A 23771-nucleotide genomic window follows, 5' to 3' on the forward strand; every position below is an offset into this window, starting at 1 on the left:
ATAGAGCACAGGCCTCTGAGAACTTCGGACGCCATATTGGAATTTGGAAACTGCCCAGTTACTAATACGAATCATCCAGGACATGTTCAGTTTTCTATAGAAGCCGCCGGTGCCCGGGAGACTATTGTTCCTCCAGAATATGTAGGGTGTAAATATCCCTGCAGGCTTGTATAGCACGACGCTACCGCGCTCCTGCCCTCATCCAATATGGCCGCACTGAGCCTCTGGGCCTCCTAAACTATGTCACTGTGCAAGTTTCTGTCTCCAGGGCAACACTGCGCTCAGACGTCACTTCCGGTGTAATCGCGACTCTCGTGGTGCTCCGCGTGTTGCGTGTCGAGTCCCCGGTGTTACCCCGGCAGAGGGGGGCGGGCGGGCTGAACAGGCCTGCCCCCGGTATCACGGCGGGAGACATGGCGGAGCCGGCGGGGGTGTCCAGCAGACATGAGAAGAGTCTGGGGCTCCTCACCAGTAAATTCGTGTCCCTCCTGCAGGAAGCGAAGGACGGAGTGCTGGACCTGAAGGTGGTGAGTGAGCAGAGCCCTATCCCCGTGCCCCGGAGCCCGAGGGCGCCCCCTGTGGGCGAGGGGGGGAATAGGAGCCCGAGAGGGGGGGATAGGAGCCCGAGGACGCCCCCCTGTGGGCGAGGGGGTGATGTGAGCCCGAGGGGGAGGTGGGGGTGATGTGAGCCCGAGGGGGAGGTGGGGGGGATGGGAGCCCGAGGGAAAGGTGGGAGCCCGAGGGCGCCCCCTGAGGGGGAGGTGGGAGCCCGAGAGCGCCCTCTGTGGGGAAGGTGGGAGCCCGAGGGCGCCCCCTGTGGGTGAGGGGGAGATGGGAGCCCGAGGGCGCCCCCTGAGGGGGAGGTGAGAACCCGAGGGCGCCCCCCTGTGGGTGAGGGGTGGATGGGAGCCCGAGGGGGAGCCCAAGGGCACCTCCCTGTGGGCGAGGGGGTGATGGGAGCCCGAGGGCGCCCCCTGAGGGGGAGGTGGGAACCCGAGGGCGCCCCCCTGTGGGTGAGGGGGGGATGGGAGCCCGAGAGGGAGGTGGGGGGGGGATGGGAGCCCGAGGGGGAGGTGGGGGGGGGATGGGAGCCCGAGGGGGAGGTGGGGGGGGGATGGGAGCCCGAGGGGGAGGTGGGGGGGGGATGGGAGCCCGAGGGGGAGGTGGGGGGGATGGGAGCCCGAGGGAAAGGTGGGAGCCCGAGGGCGCCCCCTGTGGGTGAGGGGGAGGTGGGAGCCCGAGGGCGCCCCCCTGTGGGTGAGGGGGGGATGGGAGCCCGAGGGAAAGGTGGGAGCCCGAGGGTGCCCCCTGTGGGTGAGGGGGAGGTGGGAGCCTGAGGGCGCCCCCCTGTGGGTGAGGGGTGGATGGGAGCCCGAGGGGGAGGTGGGAGCCCGAGGGCACCCCCTGTGGGGGAGGTGGGAGCCCGAGGGCACCCCCTGTGGGGGAGGTGGAAGCCCGAGGGCGCCCCCCTGTGGGCGAGGGGGAGGTGGGAGCCCGAGGGCACCCCCTGTGGGGGAGGTGGGAGCCCGAGGGCGCCCGCTGTGGGCGAGGGGGGATGGAAGCCCGAGGGCGCCCCCTGTGGGCGAGGGGGGATGGAAGCCCGAGGGCGCCCCCCTGTGGGCGAGGGGGGATGGAAGCCCGAGGGCGCCCCCCTGGTGGACGAGGAGGGGATGGGAGCCTGAGGGGGAGGTGGGAGCCCGAGGGCGCCCCCTGTGGGTGAGTGCTGCCATCTGTGGTACATGGGGGTGTCTGCACTGGACACAATGTCCGCAGAGCCGCACACTACTAATAGAGCGTGTTCACACTTTTGTAGCTTTTTTTTTGTACGAAAGTGATCCTTGCAGAAGCGCTGCTTACATTACTGCAGCTTTTCATGTGTTTTTATGCATTTAATTGGAAGCAAATTTATTTTTTATTTCAGATGAACTGGACAGTAGCAGGTTTTTTGTGTGAAATCTGTACATCCGTCCTTGGGCTTCTGTATGTGACTATTTGCTAACTTTAGACATTGATTTTACATGTTGATTGCTTCTAAGGGGAAGGCATAACCCCCTGCACCTAGAGCCCCCAGAGAGAGCCCACTGCCCAGCGCTGCTCCATCACCTGAATACCCGCACACGCTGACTGCAGCCATTTGTACAGTGCCGTGTGTGGCCGTGCTCGCTCCTCCCAGACTAGAGCGGACATTTCACCAGTACAAAGATGTGACTGGCCACTGGCTACCAATAAAAGTTGACAGTATTTTCATCCAAACCATGGCCGGCCCCCGTATAGATCAGTCAGGTGCAGTGGGATCAGTAATGACACAATAGACAAGATGGAGAAATTGTATTCATCGGAGAGAATCTGAGCAAACTGCCCACACGCTAATCAGTTTGATCAGTGTCATTTGCAAATCGTCCCAATTCTCTTTGAGAGAATCTATGGTTGTCTGTATGAGCAATTAGTGAGAATTGCAGAAATGCAGTTCTTATTGAAATGCAGTGACTGCTTCTGTCTTTCAGGCTGCTGATACTCTGGCTGTGAGACAAAAGCGCAGAATATACGATATAACAAATGTCTTGGAAGGAATTGGTTTGATCGAGAAGAAGTCAAAGAACAGCATCCAGTGGAAGTAAGTAATATCTGCTGGGGAAATCCCTCTTCTGGCGGCTCACAGCTGATTGCCACAAAAGGGAGTTTAATAAAGGACTTGTGCATTTCTCAGTTTTAGACCACAGTCACACATTCAGTATTTGGTCAGTATTTGTGAACCAAAACCAAGTGAAGAAAAGTGCAATATAAACACGTCCCCACTTCTGCATTTCTCACCCACTCCTGGTTTTGGCTTGCAAATACTGATGTAAAATATCTAAATGATCTAGAGAAGTGAACCGAAGGTAAACTAATCACATTTGCATATGATACAAAGCTAGAAGGGAAAGCTAAAGGTACCTTCACACTAAGCAACTTTACAACGATAACAATCCGTGACGTTGCAGCGTCCTGGATAGCGATCTCGTTGTGTTTGACACGCAGCAGCGATCTGGATCCCGCTGTGATATCGCTGGTCGGAGCTAGAAGTCCAGAACTTTATTTCGTCGCTGACCACCCGCTGTCATCTCTGTATCGGCGTGTGTGACACCGATCCAGCGATGTGTTCACTTGTAACCAGGGTAAATATCGGGTTACTAAGTGCAGGGCCGCGCTTAGTAACCCGATATTTACCCTGGTTACCATTGTAAAAGTAAAAAAAAACCACTACATACTCACTTTCTGATGTCTGTCACGTCCCCCGGCGTCCACGCGCTGCTGCCGAGACCTTTCCCTGCACTGACTGTCAGCGCCAGCCGTAAAGCAGAGCACAGCGGTGACGTCACCACTGTTACTGCCGGCGCCGCTGACACATTCAGTGCAGGGAAAGCTCTCTGCAGCAGCGCGTGGACGCCGGGGGACGTGACAGACATCAGAAGGTGAGTATGTAGTGTTTTTTTTTAACTTTTACAATGGTAACCAGGGTAAATATCGGGTTACTAAGCGCGGCCCTGCACTTAGTAACCCGATGTTTACCCTGGTTACCCGGGTGCTGCAGGGGGACTTCGGCATCGTTGAAGACAGTTTCAACGATGCCAAAGTCGTTCCCCTGATCGTTGGTCGCTGGAGAGAGCTGTCTGTGTGACAGCTCCCCAACGACCACACAACGACTTACCAACGATCACGATCGCTGGTCGTGATCGTTGGTAAGTCGCTAAGTGTAATGGTACCTTAACACTACAGAAGACAGAGAAAGGGGTCCGAAGGATCTAGATAAGGTACAACAATGGGCAGCGACTAATATGATATTTAATAGAGAGAAATGCAAGATTCTACCTCTAGGCAAGAAAAATGAAAATTACATCTACAGACTGGGAGAAATAGAACTAAGCAACAGCACGTGTGAAAAATACTAATAGATCACAGACTGCACATGAGTCAACAGTGCGATGCAGCAGCAAAAAAGGCAACACAGGTCTAGGATGTATTAAGAGAAGCATGGAGTCTAAATCACGTGAAGTAATTATTCCCCTCTACTCCTCCTTGGTCAGGCCTTATCTGGAATACTGTGTCCAGCTTTGGGCACCACATTAAAAAAAAAAAAACATGATAAACTGGAGCAAGTTCAGAGAAGAGCAACCAGAATGGTGACCGGACTGCAAAGTATGTCTCATGAGGAACGGTTACAGGTTCTGGGAATGTTTAGCTTGCAAAAAAGAAGACTGAGAGGAGACTTAATAGCTGTCTACAAATATCTCAAGGGCTGTCATATTGTAGAAGGATCATCATTATTCTCATTTGCACAAGGAAAGACTAGAAGCAATGGGATGAAACTGAAAGGGAGAAGATACAGATTAGATATTAGAAAAACATTTTACAGTGAGGGTGATCAATGAGTGGAACAGGCTGACACGAGAGGTGGCGAGTTCTCCTTCAATGGAAGTCTTCAAACAGAGGCTGGACAGACATCTGTCTGAGATGGTTTGGTGAATCCTGCATTGAGCGGGGGGTTGGATTCGATGACCCTGGAGGTCCCTTCCAGCTCTACCATTCTATGATTCTACTGACCAATTTCTGATAGTGTGAACGTAGCCTCTAAGTGACACTAAACCAAGAAATAAACAATGCGTGGGAGATCATTTTGTTTCTGGTAATTTTCTGGGTTGCAGGATTTTTTTTTGTACCTTGCTAAAACGAATCTTGAAGAAAATGCATGGGTTTATATCTGAGGGTCCGTTTCATTTTTGGGTGGATAATGACTGATGGGGGAGACCTAAGAAAATAGAGGGAAAAAAGTAAAGAATTAAAGGGTGTAACAGATGTGATTTTTTAATTTTTTATGTTTTGTAGATTTTTACAGCGGTTGCAGTAACAATAATGCTCCCCTTTTTGTTGCTTTCTGCATATTATGATATTTTACAACTAGTGTGATCTGAGGTTGTTTCCTTTCTTTGTAAGGGGTGTTGGTGCCGGGTGCAACACAAAAGAAATCCTGGATCGACTGAAGAATCTTAAAACAGAAATTGGAGATCTGGAGCTGAAGGAGAAGGAGCTGGACCAGCAGAAAGTGTGGCTGCAGCAGAGCATCAAAAATGTGATCGACGACTCCGGGAACCAAACATATCCTTTATGGCTGCAGTCCTAAGAGAACGTATAGTCAGAGACTAGGAGGGTGGGGACAACCACAGTTTCTGCACATCCAGTTCCCCACTAAGTAGAGAGGGGAACGTATTAGATCAATTTCTATTAGAGGGAAAACTCCGAGATAACTTTACATTGTTATATTACAAGTGCTGGGGCTATAAAAAAGTGTTCAGATTTGTATCTATAGTGGAAGGAAACGCACTAAATACACACATATGTGTATTTTACCTGTGCAGTTTTTGCATCTGTGCAATTCTCTGGGGAAAATCCACATAACAATCGGGGTACCTGCAAGACAAATTGGCATTTTGCAGATTTCAAGCACACACCACAGGTCCGTTTAGGCAATATGTGTTTAAACAAAAAAAATAGCAATATTAACAAGCCCTACATTTAACCTATGTTCACAAGTTGTGTTTTTGCTGCATTTTTTTCCTGCACATTAAAAGCTGCTTTTTACAGTATCAGCAAAAGCTATGAGATTTCGGGAATCTAATGCGCACACATTTTTTTTTTTTTTTGTGACTGAATTGGAAAACTGCAGATTTTTTGAAAACTGCAGCAAGTCACTTCTTTCCTTGTTTTTGCATTTTTTTTCACCCATAGAAATCAAAGAGTAAGTGCAAAAAAAGCAGCAATAGCGCATAAGAATGGTGTCTTCATATGAGCATGGATGTTAAATTAAATTAGAGATATGGGTGAAAGTGAAGGTTGCCTGAACAATACTGGACCAACTCGGGCTGACCAGTGTGTGAGAATGAACAATACTGGACCAACTCAAGGGCTCACCAGTGTGTGAGAATGAACAATACTGGACCAACTCAGGGGCTGACCATTGTGTGTGAGAATGAACAATACTGGACCAACTCAATGGCTGACCATTGTGTGTGAATGAACAATTCTGGACCAACTCAGGGGCTGACCGATGTGTGTGAATGAACAATACTGGACCAACTCGGGCTGACCATTGTGTGAGAATGAAGAATACTGGACCAACTCAAGGGCTGACCATTGTGTGTGAAATGAACAATACTGGACCAACTCGGGCTGACCATTGTGTGAGAATGAACAATGTGTGACAATAAACAATACTGGACCAACTCAAGGGCTGACCATTGTGTGTGAATGAACAATACTGGACCAACTCAGGGGCTGACCAATGTGTGAAAAGTAAACAATACCTGACCTATAAAGTGCTCTGCTAATGTCTTAGGTAAGCTATTCCTGACTAACTCAACTCCCACTGCTTTTTTTTTACATTTGCAATTGTGTATTTTTTCATGAACTTTTTTGTTCAGAATACTCACTTTTTTCAGCCATAAAAATCATTTCCGCTAAATAATTTGATCAAATTGCTTTTTTTTCAAAAAATATTTAATGGTTTCGCATACATGTTGCATTGGTAACCTTAAGACATGCTTGTATGGTGGAAGCAAAGCTGAACTTTGGGATCCTAAAAATGGAGAAAGAAAAGAAGCAAAAAATCCATCAAAACCTGCATTTTGTCTGCACAGTTTTCACTGCCAGTAGATCAGGTTTTGACTGTAGGGAAAGAAAAGCAGCAAAAAAAAAAAATAAAAAAATGAAAAGCAATGTTTGAACATAGCCTTGAAGCTGTCAGTCATTGGTTGTCGTTTCTGAAAATCTGATGCGTACAAAGTTCATATACACATATATGTTGGCTATAGTCTCCTGTTAATAAAATATGCAGTGGTTCTTTATAAGATGAACCAGTATGGCCACAATGCCATTTATTGGTGCCTACCATCCCAATATATGCCAAAAGGATGCTGCTTGGGTGAGGCTAGCTTGTTGATTTTGGTGTAACTTTGAATAAAAGAAGCCTACTGATCGAGGTCATGGCTTACAAGCCATCATAATCATCTCTGGGAGTATAAAGGGAATCTATCAGCAGGTTTTTGCTATGTAATCTGAGAACAACCTGATGTACGGGCAGAAAGTTGATTTTTGTATAACCCCGTCCACACCACTCATTTACAGATTCCTCCGTACACTGACAGTAAGCTGCCTATCTGTGGTGGGGGCGGGGTTACACAGATTTTTCTGGCCTGGCCTGCACAATACACCTAGTCCTGTAGTGATAATTACCTGCTGATAAAACACTGATTGTAGTTAAACTACAGCACACAGCTCAGTAAATGACACATCACTGGAACAAGTGTCTTTGTTCATACATTATACTGCTCTCAGATTAAATAGCAAACGTCTGCTGACAGATTCCCTCTTCTACTGTAACAGAAAAGATGATGGAGAGAAGGTCTGACAATTGGTGAAGGGTTAATGCATTCTTTGTGTAGATTTGTTTATCCTCCTTAATAAAACCATACATTTTCTTTTGTAACACACGATGACCTCTGTAATAGCTTTAATGGTAAGTTTGCATTTAGTAGTAACCAAATAATGTAATGCAGTATTGTGTGTGTGCGCCTCCATAATACTCCAGCATTCATGTACAGTAATCCGTATTTCTCCTCGTTTGTAGAGTGTGCGGTTGTGAGCTGGACGGGCTTTGTTTTGGGTGTTTAAATATTATGTAATATGGCTGTCATGTATACAGGGATCGCTTAGTTCCATACCTTGGGCAGAAAACTATAATCTGCCATTAAACAAATTTGCATTCTCCTTGGAGAAAAACTACCGCACAAATCCTATGGTTTTCTGTTACTTAATTTGGTAAAGGTACTGAATGGGTTACATTGTGCAAGGGTTATGGCCATATGGTGTCACCACACATTGTGGTGTATTTTTTTTTTTTTCTTTTTGCAAAATTTTAACAGGTAAAAAAAGGTGAGGGTACCCCGAACTTCTTTTTAAGAGGTTAGCAACAAAAGCTTATGTAACACCAGCTAAAAGGAAACCTGATCCGTCAGTATGTTGTGCAGCCAGTGTTGGGTAAAGGTGACCCCCCCCGGTCATAATCCTGACAGTTCTGGAGCTCCAGTATTTAGTCATTACTGCAATTTTTTTTTGAAATGGCCTCGTGAATAATATTTCTATTCTGTCAAGAGGATGGAAAATAAATGTAAGCCCCTAGGGCACAACCTTTTTGAAGACCCCATGAATCTCACATTTCTCACCCATCTTAGGGATAGCTATTATTTGGGTAGATGTCCTTTAGGGGCTAATATTGCCTTCCGTATTTGCAGGTGACACACTTCTGGCCATCCAGGCTCCCGCTGGGACACAGCTGGAAGTTCCAATTCCAGAAACGGTGAGTGCAACCTCCTTTTACAATGAAAACCTACAAAAAACAGAGTATTACTCCAAGATGTCGAATTGAATAATATTTATTAAGGAACCAATAGATTTAAAAGAAAAAAACATAGACATTAAAAAGTGAAGATTATGTACAAAGAGCCACTGTACTTGGCGTATATATCCGTCATATGTCATGAAGAGGTTTAATTTATTTATTGAATTTTCCTTCTGGGCATTATTAGCTCCTTGTGGATCACTGGGTCATACTCTACATTCCATCCTAAACATATGGCCCATCAGGAAATTCTTTTGCTTACAAATGGTTCTCTGACTATTCTGCCTTCTGGTACTTCCCATACTACATATCGTTTACACTGTTTTCATGGCGTATATATTTTTATAACACTCATTCGTGTTATTATATTAGTATTGCATAACTTATAGCCCATATATTGAGCTCCTGGTTGTATGGAAAGATCACGATCTGACTAATCATTTATCGCACTGCACTTTACTTATTACTTGTATAAGTAATAATACCTTTATATAGGACTTTGTCCTTTTCATTTCTATGAATCTGTTGGTCAAATGTGACTTATACGAATACTTTCCTTAGGAATTTGTAATAACTAGAATGATCATTTGGGGGGGGGGGGGGGTACCTGAGTGTAATGGTTCTCTGTACATAATCTCCATTTTCTAATCTCTGTTGTTGTTGTTGTTTTTTTATCATTGATTACTAAATAAATATTAATAATTTTTATGTCTGGGTGTAATCCTTTTTTTTTTTTTTTGTAGTTTTGGAAGTGCCCTTTACTTTTGGGCAATATATAGGATTGTGCTCCTTTCACGATGGTCAGTTTATAATTGTGTTCTTGGCAGATTTCTGATGTAAAAAAAAAAAAAAAAAAGGATAGTTCTTGAACCAAACACCATCCTTACTGAGCCTGGCCTCACTTACACAATAATATGGAGGAAAGTCGTTCTGAGTGATGTTCACTCATATGTTTGACTTTTCTCACCTCCTAGTGGCAGAAAAAGAGGCCAAGTCTAACTTTTTGTGGCATGTGTATGTTTTTTTATTCCTTTTCTCTTTCTAATAACACCTCCCTCAAAACAAGCTATCTTTTCCCCCCATAATGGATCCCAAAGATTATGGGGGGGATGCAGGGCATTGAGAGTGCTTCTAGCTTTTCCTGAAATTTGGGGCTTGTTCGGACGAACGTGTTATAAGGGATGTCCATGGCACACACGGACCACCAATTATACCACGTGACCTTCTTTGTTCTTCACACTCTGACCCACGGTCTACGTGGGAAAATATCACGGTGTATACCACTTTGGTCCAACTTAGACCAGACTCCTACACGTGTCTGATATGCAGTCAAGAAATGGATGCAATCACATTCTCAATTTACGGACGTGACTGGCCCAAGTTCTCATACAGCCATCTGAACCCGGCCTTAAAGGGTTATAACAGGACATGCCATAAGCCCTCGTCTGGGTCCTGTACCTATCTTCAGACCGACCCATAGAAGTGACTTGGTAGAGCTGCACATGAGTGACTACATCAACAGGCAAGGAAGAAGGTCCTTGGACTCTTCTTTTGGATATGGGTGGGATCCACGTCTGTAAGGCATTGATGAGATGTCTTCAGGTTATGCCACCAAGGTTTAAGCTGGGAATAACCCTGTAACCTGTACCGATGTGATTTACCAGTGCCCGTCCTGTGAGAGCGATGGATGGTCTGGTTTCTCTGCTGTGACGTAAAGCTGCCTCAGTTTATTCCAAGGACCAATGCTCAGATGTGGTGGCTCTGTGACATCTAGAGTCAATCATCTGCTCGTTCTGTACTTGGAGTGAAGTACAAAGCACATTCTGCCTCTTATGTGGCCATCAGAACTTACATTTGCCGCACACCATTGCAGAGACTGGTCTCCCACTGGGCTGACAGCTGGGCGTCATTACACAGTGCTGTAATCCAGGGTTATTCCTGCGTGATGGTCCACACCTGCACTACCACGGTGTGGCGCAGCTAGAGGTCTGCAGTGTCGTGTCTTTTGTCCATTATCTTTACTTTCCTAATGCAAGTTTTTTTCTTTAGGGTCAAAATGGACAGAAAAAGTACCAGATCAGCTTAAAGAGCAGTTCTGGGCCCATCAGCGTGCTGCTGATCAATAAGGATTCCAGTGCCTCAAAGCCCGTGGCTTTCCCTGTCCCCCCTCCCGATGACATTACACAGCCGCAGGTCCAGGCGGAGTCGTCCAGTGCGCTGAAACCATCCACACAGGATAAACCTCAGCAGACGGCGGAGGACCCAAATAAGGATTCACAGGAAGCTCGGACGAGTGAGTCACTTTATGTATAGTCCTTGTAAATGGCTAGGATGGGAATAATCTGTTCCCAACTTGTCTATTTAGTACTAATACCTGTTTGTCGTGCACCCATCACCCCCATATTCTCTGTTTACAGTGGCATTTCTTGCAGTCTCCTCTACAGGGGTGTATCAGTATTGTGCCAGTAGAAGGGACATGTGCCAGTAGAAGGGCGGCCAGGCAAGGGACATTGTCTGACATTTGTACCCTAACAGTAACTAAAGGCAATGTGTCGCGATGTTTGTATAAGGGTATGTGCACACACTGCGGATCCGCAGCAGTTTCCCATGATTTTACATTACAATGTAAACCTATGGGAAACAGAAAACGCTGTACACATGCTGCGAAAAAAACGCGCGGAAACGCAGCGGTTTACATTCTGCAGCATGTCGCTTCTTTCGGCGGATTCCGCAGCAGTTTTACAGCTGCTCCAATAGAAAACCGCAGGTGTAAAACTGCAGTGAAATCTGCACAAAAACTGCTGTAAATCCGCAATAAATCTGCAGCAAAAACGCAGCGTTTTTGCCCTGCAAATTTATCAAATCCACTGCGGAAAAATCCGCAGAGGACCATTCTACGTGTGCACATAGCCTTAACCCCTTCCCGACCTTTGACGCAGCGTATGCGTCATGAAAACCAGTGCCAATCCGACCTGTGACGCAGCATATGCATCATGGCCGGATCGCGTCCCTGCAGGCCGGGTGAAAGGGTTAACTCCAATTTCACCCGACGGACAGGGGGAGTGGTGCTACAGCCCAGCCCCCCCCCCCCCCCCCCCCCCCGTGGCTACGATCGCTCTGATTGGCTGTTTCACTTTCAACAGCCAATCAGAGCAATCTGTAATAATTCACCTATGAAAATAGTACAATCCAGCCATGGCCGATGCTGCAATAGCATCGGCCATGGCTGGAGACCCCGATCTGGCCCCCCCACCAACTGGCAGCGGCGATCTGCAGCCGCCGTCAGTGTTTCCTACCCCTCCGTCCTGTCCTAAGCGCCTTCCTCTCCCCTCCGCCCCTTCCCCGTCCTCCCCTCCGCCCCTTCCCCGTCCTCCCCTCCGCAAACACCCCCCCGCTGTCCGATCGCACCCCCCCCCCCCCCCCCCCCCTCCTTACCTAGTCCCGGTGTCTTCCGTCTTCTTGGAAAATGCCGGCAGATTCGTTCCCTGTACATTTTGATCGCTGTGATAGGTTCTATTACAGCGATCAAAATGAAAAAAATAGTAAATAACCCCTCCCCCCCCCCCTTTATCACCCCCATAGGCAGGGACGATAATAAAATACAGAAGATATATTTATTTTTGCCTTTCCATTAGGGGAAGGGTTAGGCGTAGGGTTAGGGTTGCACTTGATAGGGTTGCACTTAGGGATAGGGTTGCACTTAGGGATAGGGTTGCACTTAGGGATAGGGTTGCACTTAGGGATAGGGTTGCACTTAGGGATAGGGTTGCACTTAGGGATAGGGTTGCACTTAGGGATAGGGTTGCACTTAGGGATAGGGTTGCACTTAGGGATAGGGTTGCACTTAGGGATAGGGTTGCACTTAGGGCTAGGGTTAGAATTAGGGTTAGAATTAGGGCTAGGGTTGTAATTAGGGTTAGAATTAGGCTATGTGCACACGGTGCGGATTTGGCTGCGGATCCGCAGCGGATTGGTCGCTGCGGATTCGTAGCAGTTTTCCATCACGTTTACAGTACCACGTAAACCTATGGAAAACCAAATCCGCTGTGCCCATGGTGCGGAAAATACAGCGCGGAAACGCTGCGTTGTATTTTCTGCAGCATGTCAATACTTTGTGTGAATTCCGCAGCGTCTTACACCTGCTCCATAATAGGAATCCGCAGGTGAAATCCACACAAAAAACACTGGAAATCCGCGGTAAATCCGTAGGTAAAGCGCAGTGCGTTTTACCTGCAGATTTTTCAAAAACGGTGCTGAAAAATCCGCACACAAATCCGCAACGTGGGCACATAGCCTTAGGGTTGGAATTAGAGTTAGGGTTGGAATTAGGGTTAAGACTAGGGTTAGGGGTGTGTTGCGGTTAGGGTTGTGGTTAGGGTTGGGATTAGGGTTAGGGGTGTGTTGGGGTTAGTGTTTGAGTTAGAATTGAGGGGTTTCCACTGTTTAGGCACATCAGGGGGTCTCCAAACGCGACATGGCGCCACCATTGATTCCAGCCAATCTTGCATTGAAAAAGTCAAATGGTGCTATCTCCCTTCCGAGCCCAGACGTGTGCCCAAACAGTGGTTTACCCCCACATATGGGGTACCAGCGTACTCAGGAGAAACTGGACAACAACTTTTGGGGTCCAATTTCTCCTGTAACTCTTGGGAAAATTAAAAAATTGCAGGCTAAAAAATTATTTTTGAGGAAAGAAAAATTATTTTTTATTTTCACGGCTCTGCGTTATAAACTTCTGTGAAGCACTTGGGGGTTCAAAGTGCTCACCACACATCTAGATAAGTTACTTTGGGGGTCTAGATTCCAAAATGGGGTCACTTGTGGGGGGTTTCTACTGATTAGGCACATCAGGGGCTCTGCAAACGCAACGTGACGCCCGCAGAGCATTCCATCAAAGTCTGCATTTCAAAACGTCACTACTTCACTTCCGAGCCCCAGGATGTGCCCAAACAGTGGTTAACCCCCACATATGGGGTATCAGCGTACTCAGGACAAACTGGACACCAACATTTGGGGTGCAATTTCTCCTGTTACCCTTGAGAAAATAAAAAATTCCAGGCTAAAATATCATTTTTGAGGAAAGAATTATTTTTTATTTTCACGGCTCTGCGTTATAAGCTTCTGTGAAGCATCTGGGGGTTTAAAGTGCTCATTATGCATCTAGATAAGTTCCTTGGGGCATCTAGTTTCCAAAATGGGGTCCCTTGTGGGGGAGCTCCAATGTTTAGGCACACAGGGGCTCTCCAAACGCGACATGGTGTCCGCTAACGATTGGAGCTAATTTTCCATTCAAGAAGTCAAATGGCGTGCCTTCCCTTCCGAGCCTTGCCGTGCACCCAAACAGTGGTTTACTCCCACATATGGGGTATCGGCGTACTCAGGAGAAATTGCCCAACAAATTTTAGGATCCATTTTATCCTGTTGCCTATGTGAAAATGAAAAAATTGAGGCTAAAAGAATTTTTTTGTGAAAAAAAAAAAAAGTACTTTTTCATTTTTACGGATCAATTTGTGAAGCACCTGAGAGTTTAAAGTGCTCACTATGCATCTAGATAAGTTCCTTGGGGCGTCTAGTTTCCAAAATGGGGTCACTTGTGGGGGAGCTCCAATGTTTAGGCACACGGGGGCTCTCCAAACGCGACATGGTGTCCGCTAAAGATTGGAGCCAATTTTCCATTCAAAAAGTCAAATTGCGCTCCTTCCCTTCCCTTCCGAGCCCTGCCGTGCGCCCAAACAGTGGTTTACCCCCACATGTGAGGTATCAGCGTACTCAGGACAAATTGGACAACAACTTTCGTGGTCCAGGTTCTCCTTTTACCCTTGGGAAAATAACAAAATTGTTGCTAAAAGATCATTTTTGTGACTAAAAAGTTAAATGTTCATTTTTTCCTTCCGTGTTGCTTCTGCTGCTGTGAAGCACCTGAAGGGTTAATAAACTTCTTGAATGTGGTTTTGAGCACCTTGAGGGGTGCAGTTTTTAGAATGGTGTCACTTTTGGGTATTTTCAGCCATATAGAACCCTGAAACTGACTTCAAATGTGAAGTGGTCCCTAAAAAAAATGGTTTTGTAAATTTTGTTGTAAAAATGAGAAATCACTGGTCAAATTTTAACCCTTATAACATCCTAGCAAAAAAAAATGTTGTTTCCAAAATTGTGCTGATGTAAAGTAGACATGTGGGAAATGTTATTTATTAACTATTTTGTGTCGCATAACTCTCTGGTTTAACAGAATAAAAATTCAAAATGTGAAAATTGCAAAATTTTCAAAATTTTCGCCAAATTTCCACTTTTTTTCACAAATAAACGCAGAAATTATCGACCTAAATTTACCACTAACATGAAGCCCAATATGTCACGAAAAAACAACCTCAGAATCGCTAGGATCCGTTGAAGCGTTCCTGAGTTATTACCTCATAAAAGGACACTGGTCAGAATTGCAAAAAATGGCCGGGTCATTAAGGTCAATTTAGGCTGGGTCATGAAGGGGTTAATAATTGATAATGTAGTAAGTTAATTTTAAAACAAAAGGACATGTCATGTTTTAACATGTATTTGCTTATTAACTTCTGCAGTCGCTAGGGCTGCCATTTTTATTTCCTGGCGTGTAAGTGACTGAGCACGATAGTAGTACAATGCCACTGCTGCCGACCTGCGCTCACCTCCGCTGTCAGCACCGCAGTATAATCATCGAACGCTGCTGTATTCTCGGCTCTGCTCCGAGTATAATGCCTCATTCAGAGGTCTGTAATGGCGGGACGTCCTGAATGAGGCCTTCCTGCTGAATCAGAAGGCACATCTGAAGTCTGTGCACACCCAGCAGGAAGCCTCAGACGTCCCTGCCTTACAGACCTCTGAATGAGGCATTATACTGACTGCCTGTCATCCCATCATGTGTGACACAGTCACCATGTATGATACAGTCCGCGTATCTAATCCCCAGTGATAGATACACTCCTCTCAGCTTCATGTCTAATCCCCGTGTGATCTACAGCAAGCAGCGCCAACTAACAATCAGCGCTGACAGCAGTCCCCGGTGACACTGTGCACATCTCCGTATCTCCCTTGTCTCTGCACTGCAATCCTAAAAGTCATCCTCTCTTATCCTTGTGCCAGGAAGGGGAGGAGTCAATGACACGCATGGGATGAGACTCCGCCCACATTTACTGTAGTCGTAATCTGAGCTACCACTACACTTACGTTTTCATGGCAAATTTTAGCAGCCGCTCACTCTAGTGTTTAAAAGTGGAAAATATCAAAACTGTTTAAATAGTTTTTCATATTGCATACCATTAAAAAATGTATATATTTTTGTATTAAAAAAGAAAGCATCAGGCTATGTGCACACGTTCAGGATTTTTCACGTTTTTTCAGCCGTTTCCCGTGGAAAAAACGCTTTAAAGGGAACCTGTCACCTGAATTTGGCGGGACCAGTTTTGGGTCATATGGGCGGGGTTTTGGGGTGTTTGATTCACCCTTTCCTTACCCGCTGGCTGCATGCTGGCTGCAATATTGCCTTGCGCAGGCGTGTACTCCGGAGGACAGAGAATGAACTTCAATCCAATATTGCGGCCAGCATGCAGCCAGCGGGTAAGGAAAGGGTGAATCAAACACCCGAAAACCCCGCCCATATGACCCAAAACCGATCCCGCCAAATTCAGGTGACAGGTTCCCTTTAAAAAGCGCATACATAAGCAACCCATCATTTTTAAAGCGCAGCATGTTCATTCATTTTTTGCGTTTTTGCCGCTATTTAATGCATTGGGAAGCTCCGGAAAAAAACGCGAAAAAAACGCATGCGGATTTCTTGCAGAAAATGTCCGGTTTTGTTCTTTCTGCAAGAAATCCTGACATGTGCACATAGCCTCAATATTATATATTTTATCAATTGTAAAACATTTTTTGACACATTTTCTTGAAGATAACTGCTTGGTTTCCCCTTAACCTCCTGACGACCTTGGGGATATCCATACGTTCAGGTTGGTAGGTTATTACCGACCTTGGAAGTATGGATACGTCATGGAGAGTTTGCACGCGTGATCGCCACCGGGCGTTCAGCTGACACCCAGAAGTTTAACTTGCTAAATGCTGCGATCGATGGTGATTTAGAAGGCAGGCATAGTGACCCAACGCCCGGGTCCCCAGAGCTAGGAAGCTTGTTACATGATGCTCAGAGAATGGTGTAAGAAGCTTGTATGTCACTGCAGCACTAACAGTTTATAAAGCATAGTCATGCTCCTGCATTGCAATGCTTCCTAAGTGATCAGAGTGAAAGTCCCATAAAGGGACGAAGTAAAAAAAAATAAAAAAATTTAAATATGTTTACAAAAGGACAATAATAATATAAAAATACATTGTTCCCATAAATGAATGTTTTGATGGGAAATAAAAAAGTAACGCAAATGGGCATGTTTGGTATTGCCGCATCCGGAACAACCCGTCCTATAAAACTGTCCCACTAGTTAACCCCTTCAGTGAACATCATAAAAAAAAGAGGCAAAGAACAATGTTTTCTCATACTGCCAAACAAAAAATGGAATAAAATGTGATAAAAAAACTAAGTAAATTAAAATATCACTGAAAACGTCATCTTGTCCTGCAAAAAACAAGCCGCCATACAGCTCCGTCAGCAGACAAATAAAAAATAATAAAGCGATGCAAAAATAGTTATTTTTTCTTTAAAATAGTTTGTGTAAAAGCGCCAAAACATAATCGCTGTAATCGTACTGACTAATAGACTAAAGAATAAAGCTGCCTTCTCTATTTTACCACACGCCGAACGGCATTAAGAAAAAGAACCTATTTCTATATTGCTGGTTTTTGTTGATTCTGCCTCCCAGAAATGGAATAGAAAGCGATTTAAAAAATGTAATTTGCCCAAAAATGGTACCAATAAAAACGTCAGCTCGTCCCTCATAAACTAGCTCTCACATGACTGTCAGACGAAATATAGAAAAATTATAGCTCTCTAAATATCATGATGCAAAAACTATTTTTTTGCAATAAAAAGCGTCTTTTAGTGTTTGACAGCTGCCAAACAAAAAAGCCCAGTATAAATCTGGTATCACTGTAATCGCACCGACCCAAAGAATAAAGTCGCCTAAATCACTTATACTACATGAGGAACAACGTAAAAAAATAAATAAAACAAATTCTTCATCTGCTATTGATTTTTTTTTTCATTCTGCCTCCCAAAGATCGCAGTAAGACTCGGCGTATATTTATCCTGCGCTCTACGCTGAGCGCTTACACCAGGGTTTCCATATAAATCTCTGAAATGCGTGAATCAGACAGAACCTCTGGCGGAAGATTCCCTATAATGAGGCAGATGGAGTCACTGTGGACGCCGTCTGGCCTATGATCCGACGGTGTTCATCTTTTTACGATTGCATAAAAGTGCTGTCGGTCACAGTTTTGTGCACTTCTGAAAAAAATGATACCGCTGAACAGAGGCCATACAGAGTCCAGAGTAACTGTGCTGCTTCACTGTAGTGAATGGATTCCTCCGGGGTTTCATCTGGATCACGTCACTCAGAAATGTAGATGGAAACCCCGATGTAAGTGCTCAGTGTAGATCTAAATGTGTTCCCAATAAAAGCTTCAACTCAATCCACAAAAAAAGCAAGTCCCCACTCAGGTCTGTCATCTGTTAACAGAAATAGAGGGGGCTCCCACGCTACTGGTAGCACAAAGGCTCTGGAAAAGCGGCTAAGCAGTACTGTACAGGCACATATGGGGTATTTTCACATTCGGCAGAAATTGTGGGACAAATTTTTGGTACTAAAACAAAATTTTGGTGGTAAAAATGTATTTTTTTTCTTCACTGCCCAATGGTATAAAATTCTTTGACCCGCCCGTGGCGTCAACATGCTCTCTGCACCCCTAGATGCATTCATTGAGAGGTATAGTTTATAAAATGGGTCTTTTATGGGGGTAGTCTACTGTTTAGGCAAATCAGGGGCTCTGCCAATGTGACATAGCGACTCCAAACCATAACAGACCAGAATGCTGTACATAAGCCCCTGATGGCGGTGGCCGCAGCTTATAGGCGAAAAATGGGGTGACAGATTCTCTTTAAGGGCATATAAATTGTTTGAAAATTGCAATTTTTTTTCCAAATTCATGATTTTTCTCCACAAGTCATATCGAACAAATTTTACCACTATCACAAAGTCCCATGTGTCATGAAAAAACAACCTCTGAGTGGGATCCGTGGAAGCGTTCCACAGTTATTACCCCATAAAGTGACAGTGGTCAGAATTGTAAAATGTGATCTGGTCAGGAAGGTAAAATACAGGCTTCTGGGTTAAAGGAATCTGTCACCAGTTTTTCTGCTATAACCTACGGCCGCCACATTTCAGCCCTGATATATAGCATTCTATAATGCTGCACATATGACACAATTCGCCGTGCAAGACAAAATAAAAAGATCTTTTATTATACTCACCTACAGGGCCAAACATTTATTTTTAGAAAGATGCATACAATACAATAACCTGATTTCCGGAATAATCTAGTTATGAGCCCTTCCCGTAGCGGTGGTACTGGAGACATTATATTTGTGCAGTGTCTCTGCTCTTCCTGATTTGTTTTTTCTCCTGCTCCTCAGATGATGGGCACAAGAACACGACTGCGGGCACCTTCTGTGAACCGCCGGACTCCTTCCTGTACCCTCCCCTCTCAGACTTGGCCACAACCACTGCCAGCTCCAGTGACTTCCTTCCATTGGATGTGAATAATTTCCTTAAGACCAGTACATTTGACATGACGAAGCTGGATGATACAGAAGGTAAGGGGTCACTGGTGTGTTACTGTTCAGCTTCTACAGGATGAAAGATTTGTCTTGCATTTTTCAAAAAGATCAATGGTTAAAAAGACTGAAAGTCGCGATACTCTCCTCACCGATGCCCTGCTGTCCACGCTCCTTCCTGGGCCATCTTCATATGTAGGAAATACTGCTCAGGCAGTGACAGGTTGCAGCGGTAACCCATCTTATTCAGTGATTGGAAATGCCTGTTCAATTGATCACTGGCTGAGGTGAGTCCCCGCTACTGATTGCCGGGAATCCCAGTAAGTGATGGAGCGGTAGTGGTGAGGGATTGGTCAAAATGGGTATCTACCACCCCCTCTGCTTTTTTTTTTTTTTTTTTTTTTTTTTTTTTTTTTTTACAGTTTAGATGTATGTGTGCTAAAATGTTCACATTTTTTTTTTTTTTTTAGGTCAGATAAGTGGAGACTTAATTGATGAGTTAATGTCTTCTGATGGTATGTATTACCTTCCGCAATTCGTAATGAATCTGCATTGGATGAAGTGTAAGCACATAAGTGTCACTATTAACACCTTCACAACTGACGTACTTTCACGTCATCAGACGTGACCTTGCCTTTGATGTGGACTCGCATGCTGATGCCGCATTTTTCCCCACACTTGATGTCCAATTTAATCAGTCATCAAGTGCCTCTAACAGCTGTGGGTGGATCTCCAATCCACCCATGGTTAACTAGTTAAATGCCGCTGTTGATCACTGACCGTGGCATGTAACACGAGCTGTCGAGAAACTCGCCCGTCTCATGACAGCCGGGCATCTGCTGAAGACCGCCCCTCTGTATATGTCAGCACGATCCTCCTGTGAACGCTGCAGCTCTGCTATGTATAGCACAGGTGATGATGCTGCGATTGTCTTAAGTCTCCTAAGGCGGATATTAAAGAGAATCTATCTCCACATTTTGGCTATAGACTACTGAGGAGAGTGATACCTGTGTGTCTCATATCAGATGCCTGGTTGTTGAGAAATCATCTTTTATCACTTTATATAAATGATTTCTTCCAGGCTCTGGGGAGGACGCTGCCTGGAGATAACTCTGCCTCCAGAGATTATTTTACATGAAGGGGAGTTACCAGTGTGATGGCCGCGCTCTGCTCTCCTGACCTCACTGCAGAGCTGTGTGTGATTATACCTGAAGGCTGCTGGGTTGTAATGGATTGTAACAGTACAGCAGAGCTGAGAGAGAAGCAAAAAATGTATATGTAAGAAGACAAAGTTACTTTCTCCTGCTCTGTGTTGGTTACTTGTCTCACAGTGGTAATTCCCCTTCATGTAAAACAAGCTCTGGGGGCAGAGTTATCTCCAGGCATCGTCCTCCCCAGAGCCTGGAAGAGGTCATTTATATAAAGTGATATAAAAGATGCTTTCTTAACAACAAGGCATCGGATATGAGAGACACAGGCATCGTTTAGATAGGTCAAATATTGAGACAGATTCCCTTTTAAATTATTTAAAAATATTCAAAAAAACTCCCGCCTTTTGCCCCATTAAAAATAAAACAATTAAAAAAATACAGAAATGTCCGATCAGAATACAAAATAAATTAATCTGATCGTAAACAGCGTAACGATAAGGCTATGTGCACACGTCAGGATTTTCTGCAGAATTTTCCTGAACAAAACTGGACTTTTTCTGCAGGAAATCCGCATGCGTTTTTTTCCGGAGCTTTCCCAAATGCAATTTAATAGCCATAAAAACACAAAAAAATCTGCAAAATTAATGAACATGCTGCGATTTTTACCGCTATGCGTTTTTTTCACGGAAAAAACGCAACATATGTACAAAAATTGCGGAATGCATTCTAAATGATGGGATGCATATGTATGCGTTTAAGCGTTTTTATTGCGTTTCTATAGCGAAAAATCCTGAACGTGTGCACATAGCCGAAAAGTCAAAACTCCAGAATTTCTGCGCTTTTTTTTGGGCCAGCCCATCAATGCAATAAAAGGCAATCAAAACATTGTATTTGCCCTAATCTTTCACTAAAAGGTCTGTCTCCCAATGTGTTTAGAGACCTGTCAGACAAAGGGATCAGGGCGGGTAGAAGATGTCTGAGGATGGCCCTGATCAGCCTGCCGAGGAACAGCAGGCCCGATTCATTATTACATTTGCTCCTGTGCTCTGTTGAGTTTTTAGGTTCTTGCTCCTTTTCTTTTTTAGGATTGCACCATACTCCTCTTTCCATTTGTTTGTTATAGGTTTTTTTTCCCCACTGTAGATGGTATTCAGGGTTTCCAAATGTTTCTGATTAATAATTTGCAACTTTGTGTCTATAGACTTGTCACAAATATACTCCAGCCCCCCTTCCCTCAGTGCTTTTATATACACCAGAATTTTTAATTTTTGAACCATTTGCAAAATGTATATATATTTTTTTGCACCAGAGCTGTAAAAGATAGTGCGCAAAATTCATGAACCACATATGTTTTTAAGAATTTTGGCGAGGAAAAAAAAGTCAACAAAAACCACAAGAAAAATGATTTGAGAACCTATCACAAAAAAAACAAACTCTAATACCCTGCAGATATGGGGTTAATCTGCAGGTTAATAGCGTTATTAACCTTCACTGCACTGGCAGTTGGCCAAAAGCTGCAGGGAGAAAATTAACTTTATTCTCCCGAGCAGCGTTCCAGTTTCAGTCATGGGGCAGCATCGGCGCAGGCTGTCACTGCTCGGAGAATACAGGGTAACGTCAGTAACTGTAACTGTGTCCCGGCCCCAATGCTAAGCTGCTGTCAGTCAGAAAGGGGGGCGGAAACCGGAACGCTGCAGGGAGGGGTGAAAGCTCATTTTCTCCCTGCAGCGTTCAGCTAAGTGCAGGCGCCGGCAAGTTAATAACCCCATGTCTGCAGATTTAGGCTATGTTCACACTTTGCGGGTTTTGCCGCGGATCCGCAGCCGATTTGACACTGCGGATCCGCAGCAGTTTTCAATGCAGGGTACAGTACAATGTTACCCTATGGAAAACAAAACCCGCTGTGCCCATGCTGCGGATTTCCGCGGAAAAAGCCGCGCGGCTTTTCTGCGGAAAAAAAGGAGCATGTCACTTCTTGGTGCAGAATCGCAGCGATTCTGCACACATAGAAATGCATTGATCCACTCACTTTCCGCATGGGGCTGTGCCCACGTTGCGGGAAGTTAAGCGGATAATGTGCTGATGGCACCCGGGGTGGAGGAGAGGAGACTCTCCTCCAGGCCCTGGGAACCATATTTTGGTGTAAAAAAAAGAATTAAAATAAAAAATGATGCTATACTCACCTCTCAGCGCTGCCCGCGGCCGTCCGGTCTCAGTTGCTGTGCTTGCAGGACCTGTGGTGACGTCACGAAGGTCCTTGTCGGCACAGCCGCCTGCAGCACCGAGGAGATCCGGACATCGGAGGGTGAGTATAACCAATTTTTATTATTTTTTACATTACTATTGATGCTGCATATTGCTGCATATGCAGCATCAATAGTATAGGCGGAAATCCGCAGCGGAAACCGCGGAACAAACGATAAATCTGCAGGGATAACCGCAGCGGTTTTGCCCTGCAGATTTATCAATTCCGCTGCGGGATTAACCCGCAGAGCACACCGCAAAGTGTGAACGAGGCCTAAGGGTGTTTTTTCTGGTGACAGGTTCCCTTTTACAAGGGGTATTCAGCCTCTGTATGTTGTCCTGTCAGATTGATTAATGTTTCCTAGTACAGTATTCCTTGTGACTATATCCTCTTTTTTTTTTTCTTTCTCACCAGTTTTCCCTCTTCTGCGACTTTCTCCAACCCCAGGGGATGACTACAATTTTAACCTAGATGACAGTGAAGGAGTTTGTGATCTGTTCGACGTGCAGATACTAAATTATTAGGTTTATTCCCTACTTTCTGGACTTCTGTCTACCTCCATCTGCCTTAAATTAGCGCCAACTTTTTTGTTCTCACCTGGTTTTATTTTTTATTTTTTTATGGTTTGTACAGTGAAGTAGATGTTATAAATGTGTCACCTGTTCTTATTGTTGGACTTGGTTGGACTTGTTTGTACAAGAAAAGTCTGATTTTTTTTTTGTTTGTTTTCTGAAAGCAACCGCTCACCGCATTGCTTCTAAAACAGTGAAATCTGCTGGTAAATTGAGGCTTTAAGAAAATGGGAGTTACATCTAACTTGTGAATAGAGTTGCTCACCATTAGTTCACGTTCAGTATTTGGTCAGTATTTTACCTCAGTATTTGTAAGCCGAAACTAGGACTGGGTAATAAATACAGAAGTGGTGACGTGCTTCTATTATACTTTTCCTCCAATTGTTCCACTCCTGATTTTGTCTTACAAATACTGATGTAAAATACTGACCAAATACTGAACGTGTGAACGTGGCCTTAGTAGGGTCTCGGAAAGAAATGAACTTTTGATTTGACTTCTATATGTATGTATCCAGAATAGTTTTTCCAGTCCTGGTGCAGGTCAGTGCTGTTCGGCCGTGGACAGGAGCAGCGCGAGTTCCTTACCCTCCGGCATCCCAGACTCTGCCGCACAGATGACACCAGG

The 23771-nt window shown here is 45.0% G+C and overlaps 1 protein-coding gene and 1 long non-coding RNA gene across 2 annotated transcripts; one reads left to right on the top strand and one right to left on the bottom strand.

Moving 5' to 3' along the window:
• The first annotated feature begins 38 nt into the window (after positions 1-38).
• On the top strand, positions 39-23238 carry E2F5 (E2F transcription factor 5). Its single transcript, XM_077270756.1, has 9 exons — positions 39-527; positions 2505-2614; positions 4972-5131; positions 7504-7549; positions 8325-8389; positions 10481-10724; positions 19038-19217; positions 19649-19693; positions 22989-23238. The coding sequence occupies exons 1-9, from the start codon at positions 414-416 to the stop codon at positions 23096-23098; spliced, it is 1074 nt and encodes a 357-aa protein (XP_077126871.1). The 5' UTR covers positions 39-413; the 3' UTR covers positions 23099-23238.
• LOC143782849 (uncharacterized) lies at positions 3817-8389 on the bottom strand. The gene is made up of 3 exons (XR_013217058.1): positions 8256-8389; positions 5386-5445; positions 3817-4786 (listed from the first exon to the last, which is right to left on the bottom strand). It is a non-coding gene; the product is annotated as an uncharacterized LOC143782849 (long non-coding RNA).
• Positions 23239-23771: the final 533 nt, after the last annotated feature.

Source organism: Ranitomeya variabilis, chromosome 6, assembly GCF_051348905.1.
Source record: "Ranitomeya variabilis isolate aRanVar5 chromosome 6, aRanVar5.hap1, whole genome shotgun sequence".
In the NCBI taxonomy this organism is placed as follows: domain Eukaryota; kingdom Metazoa; phylum Chordata; class Amphibia; order Anura; family Dendrobatidae; genus Ranitomeya; species Ranitomeya variabilis.

Bases quoted from the DNA above. Each gene is read 5' to 3' on its own strand.
- E2F5 (XM_077270756.1), top strand. From the start codon at position 414: ATGGCGGAGCCGGCGGGGGTGTCCAGCAGACATGAGAAGAGTCTGGGG. The intron at 5,132-7,503 runs ACATATCCTTTA...TAATAAAACCAT, and splicing joins TCGACGACTCCGGGAACCAA to ACATTTTCTTTTGTAACACA. The intron at 19,218-19,648 runs GTAAGGGGTCAC...TTTTTTTTTTAG, and splicing joins GAAGCTGGATGATACAGAAG to GTCAGATAAGTGGAGACTTA.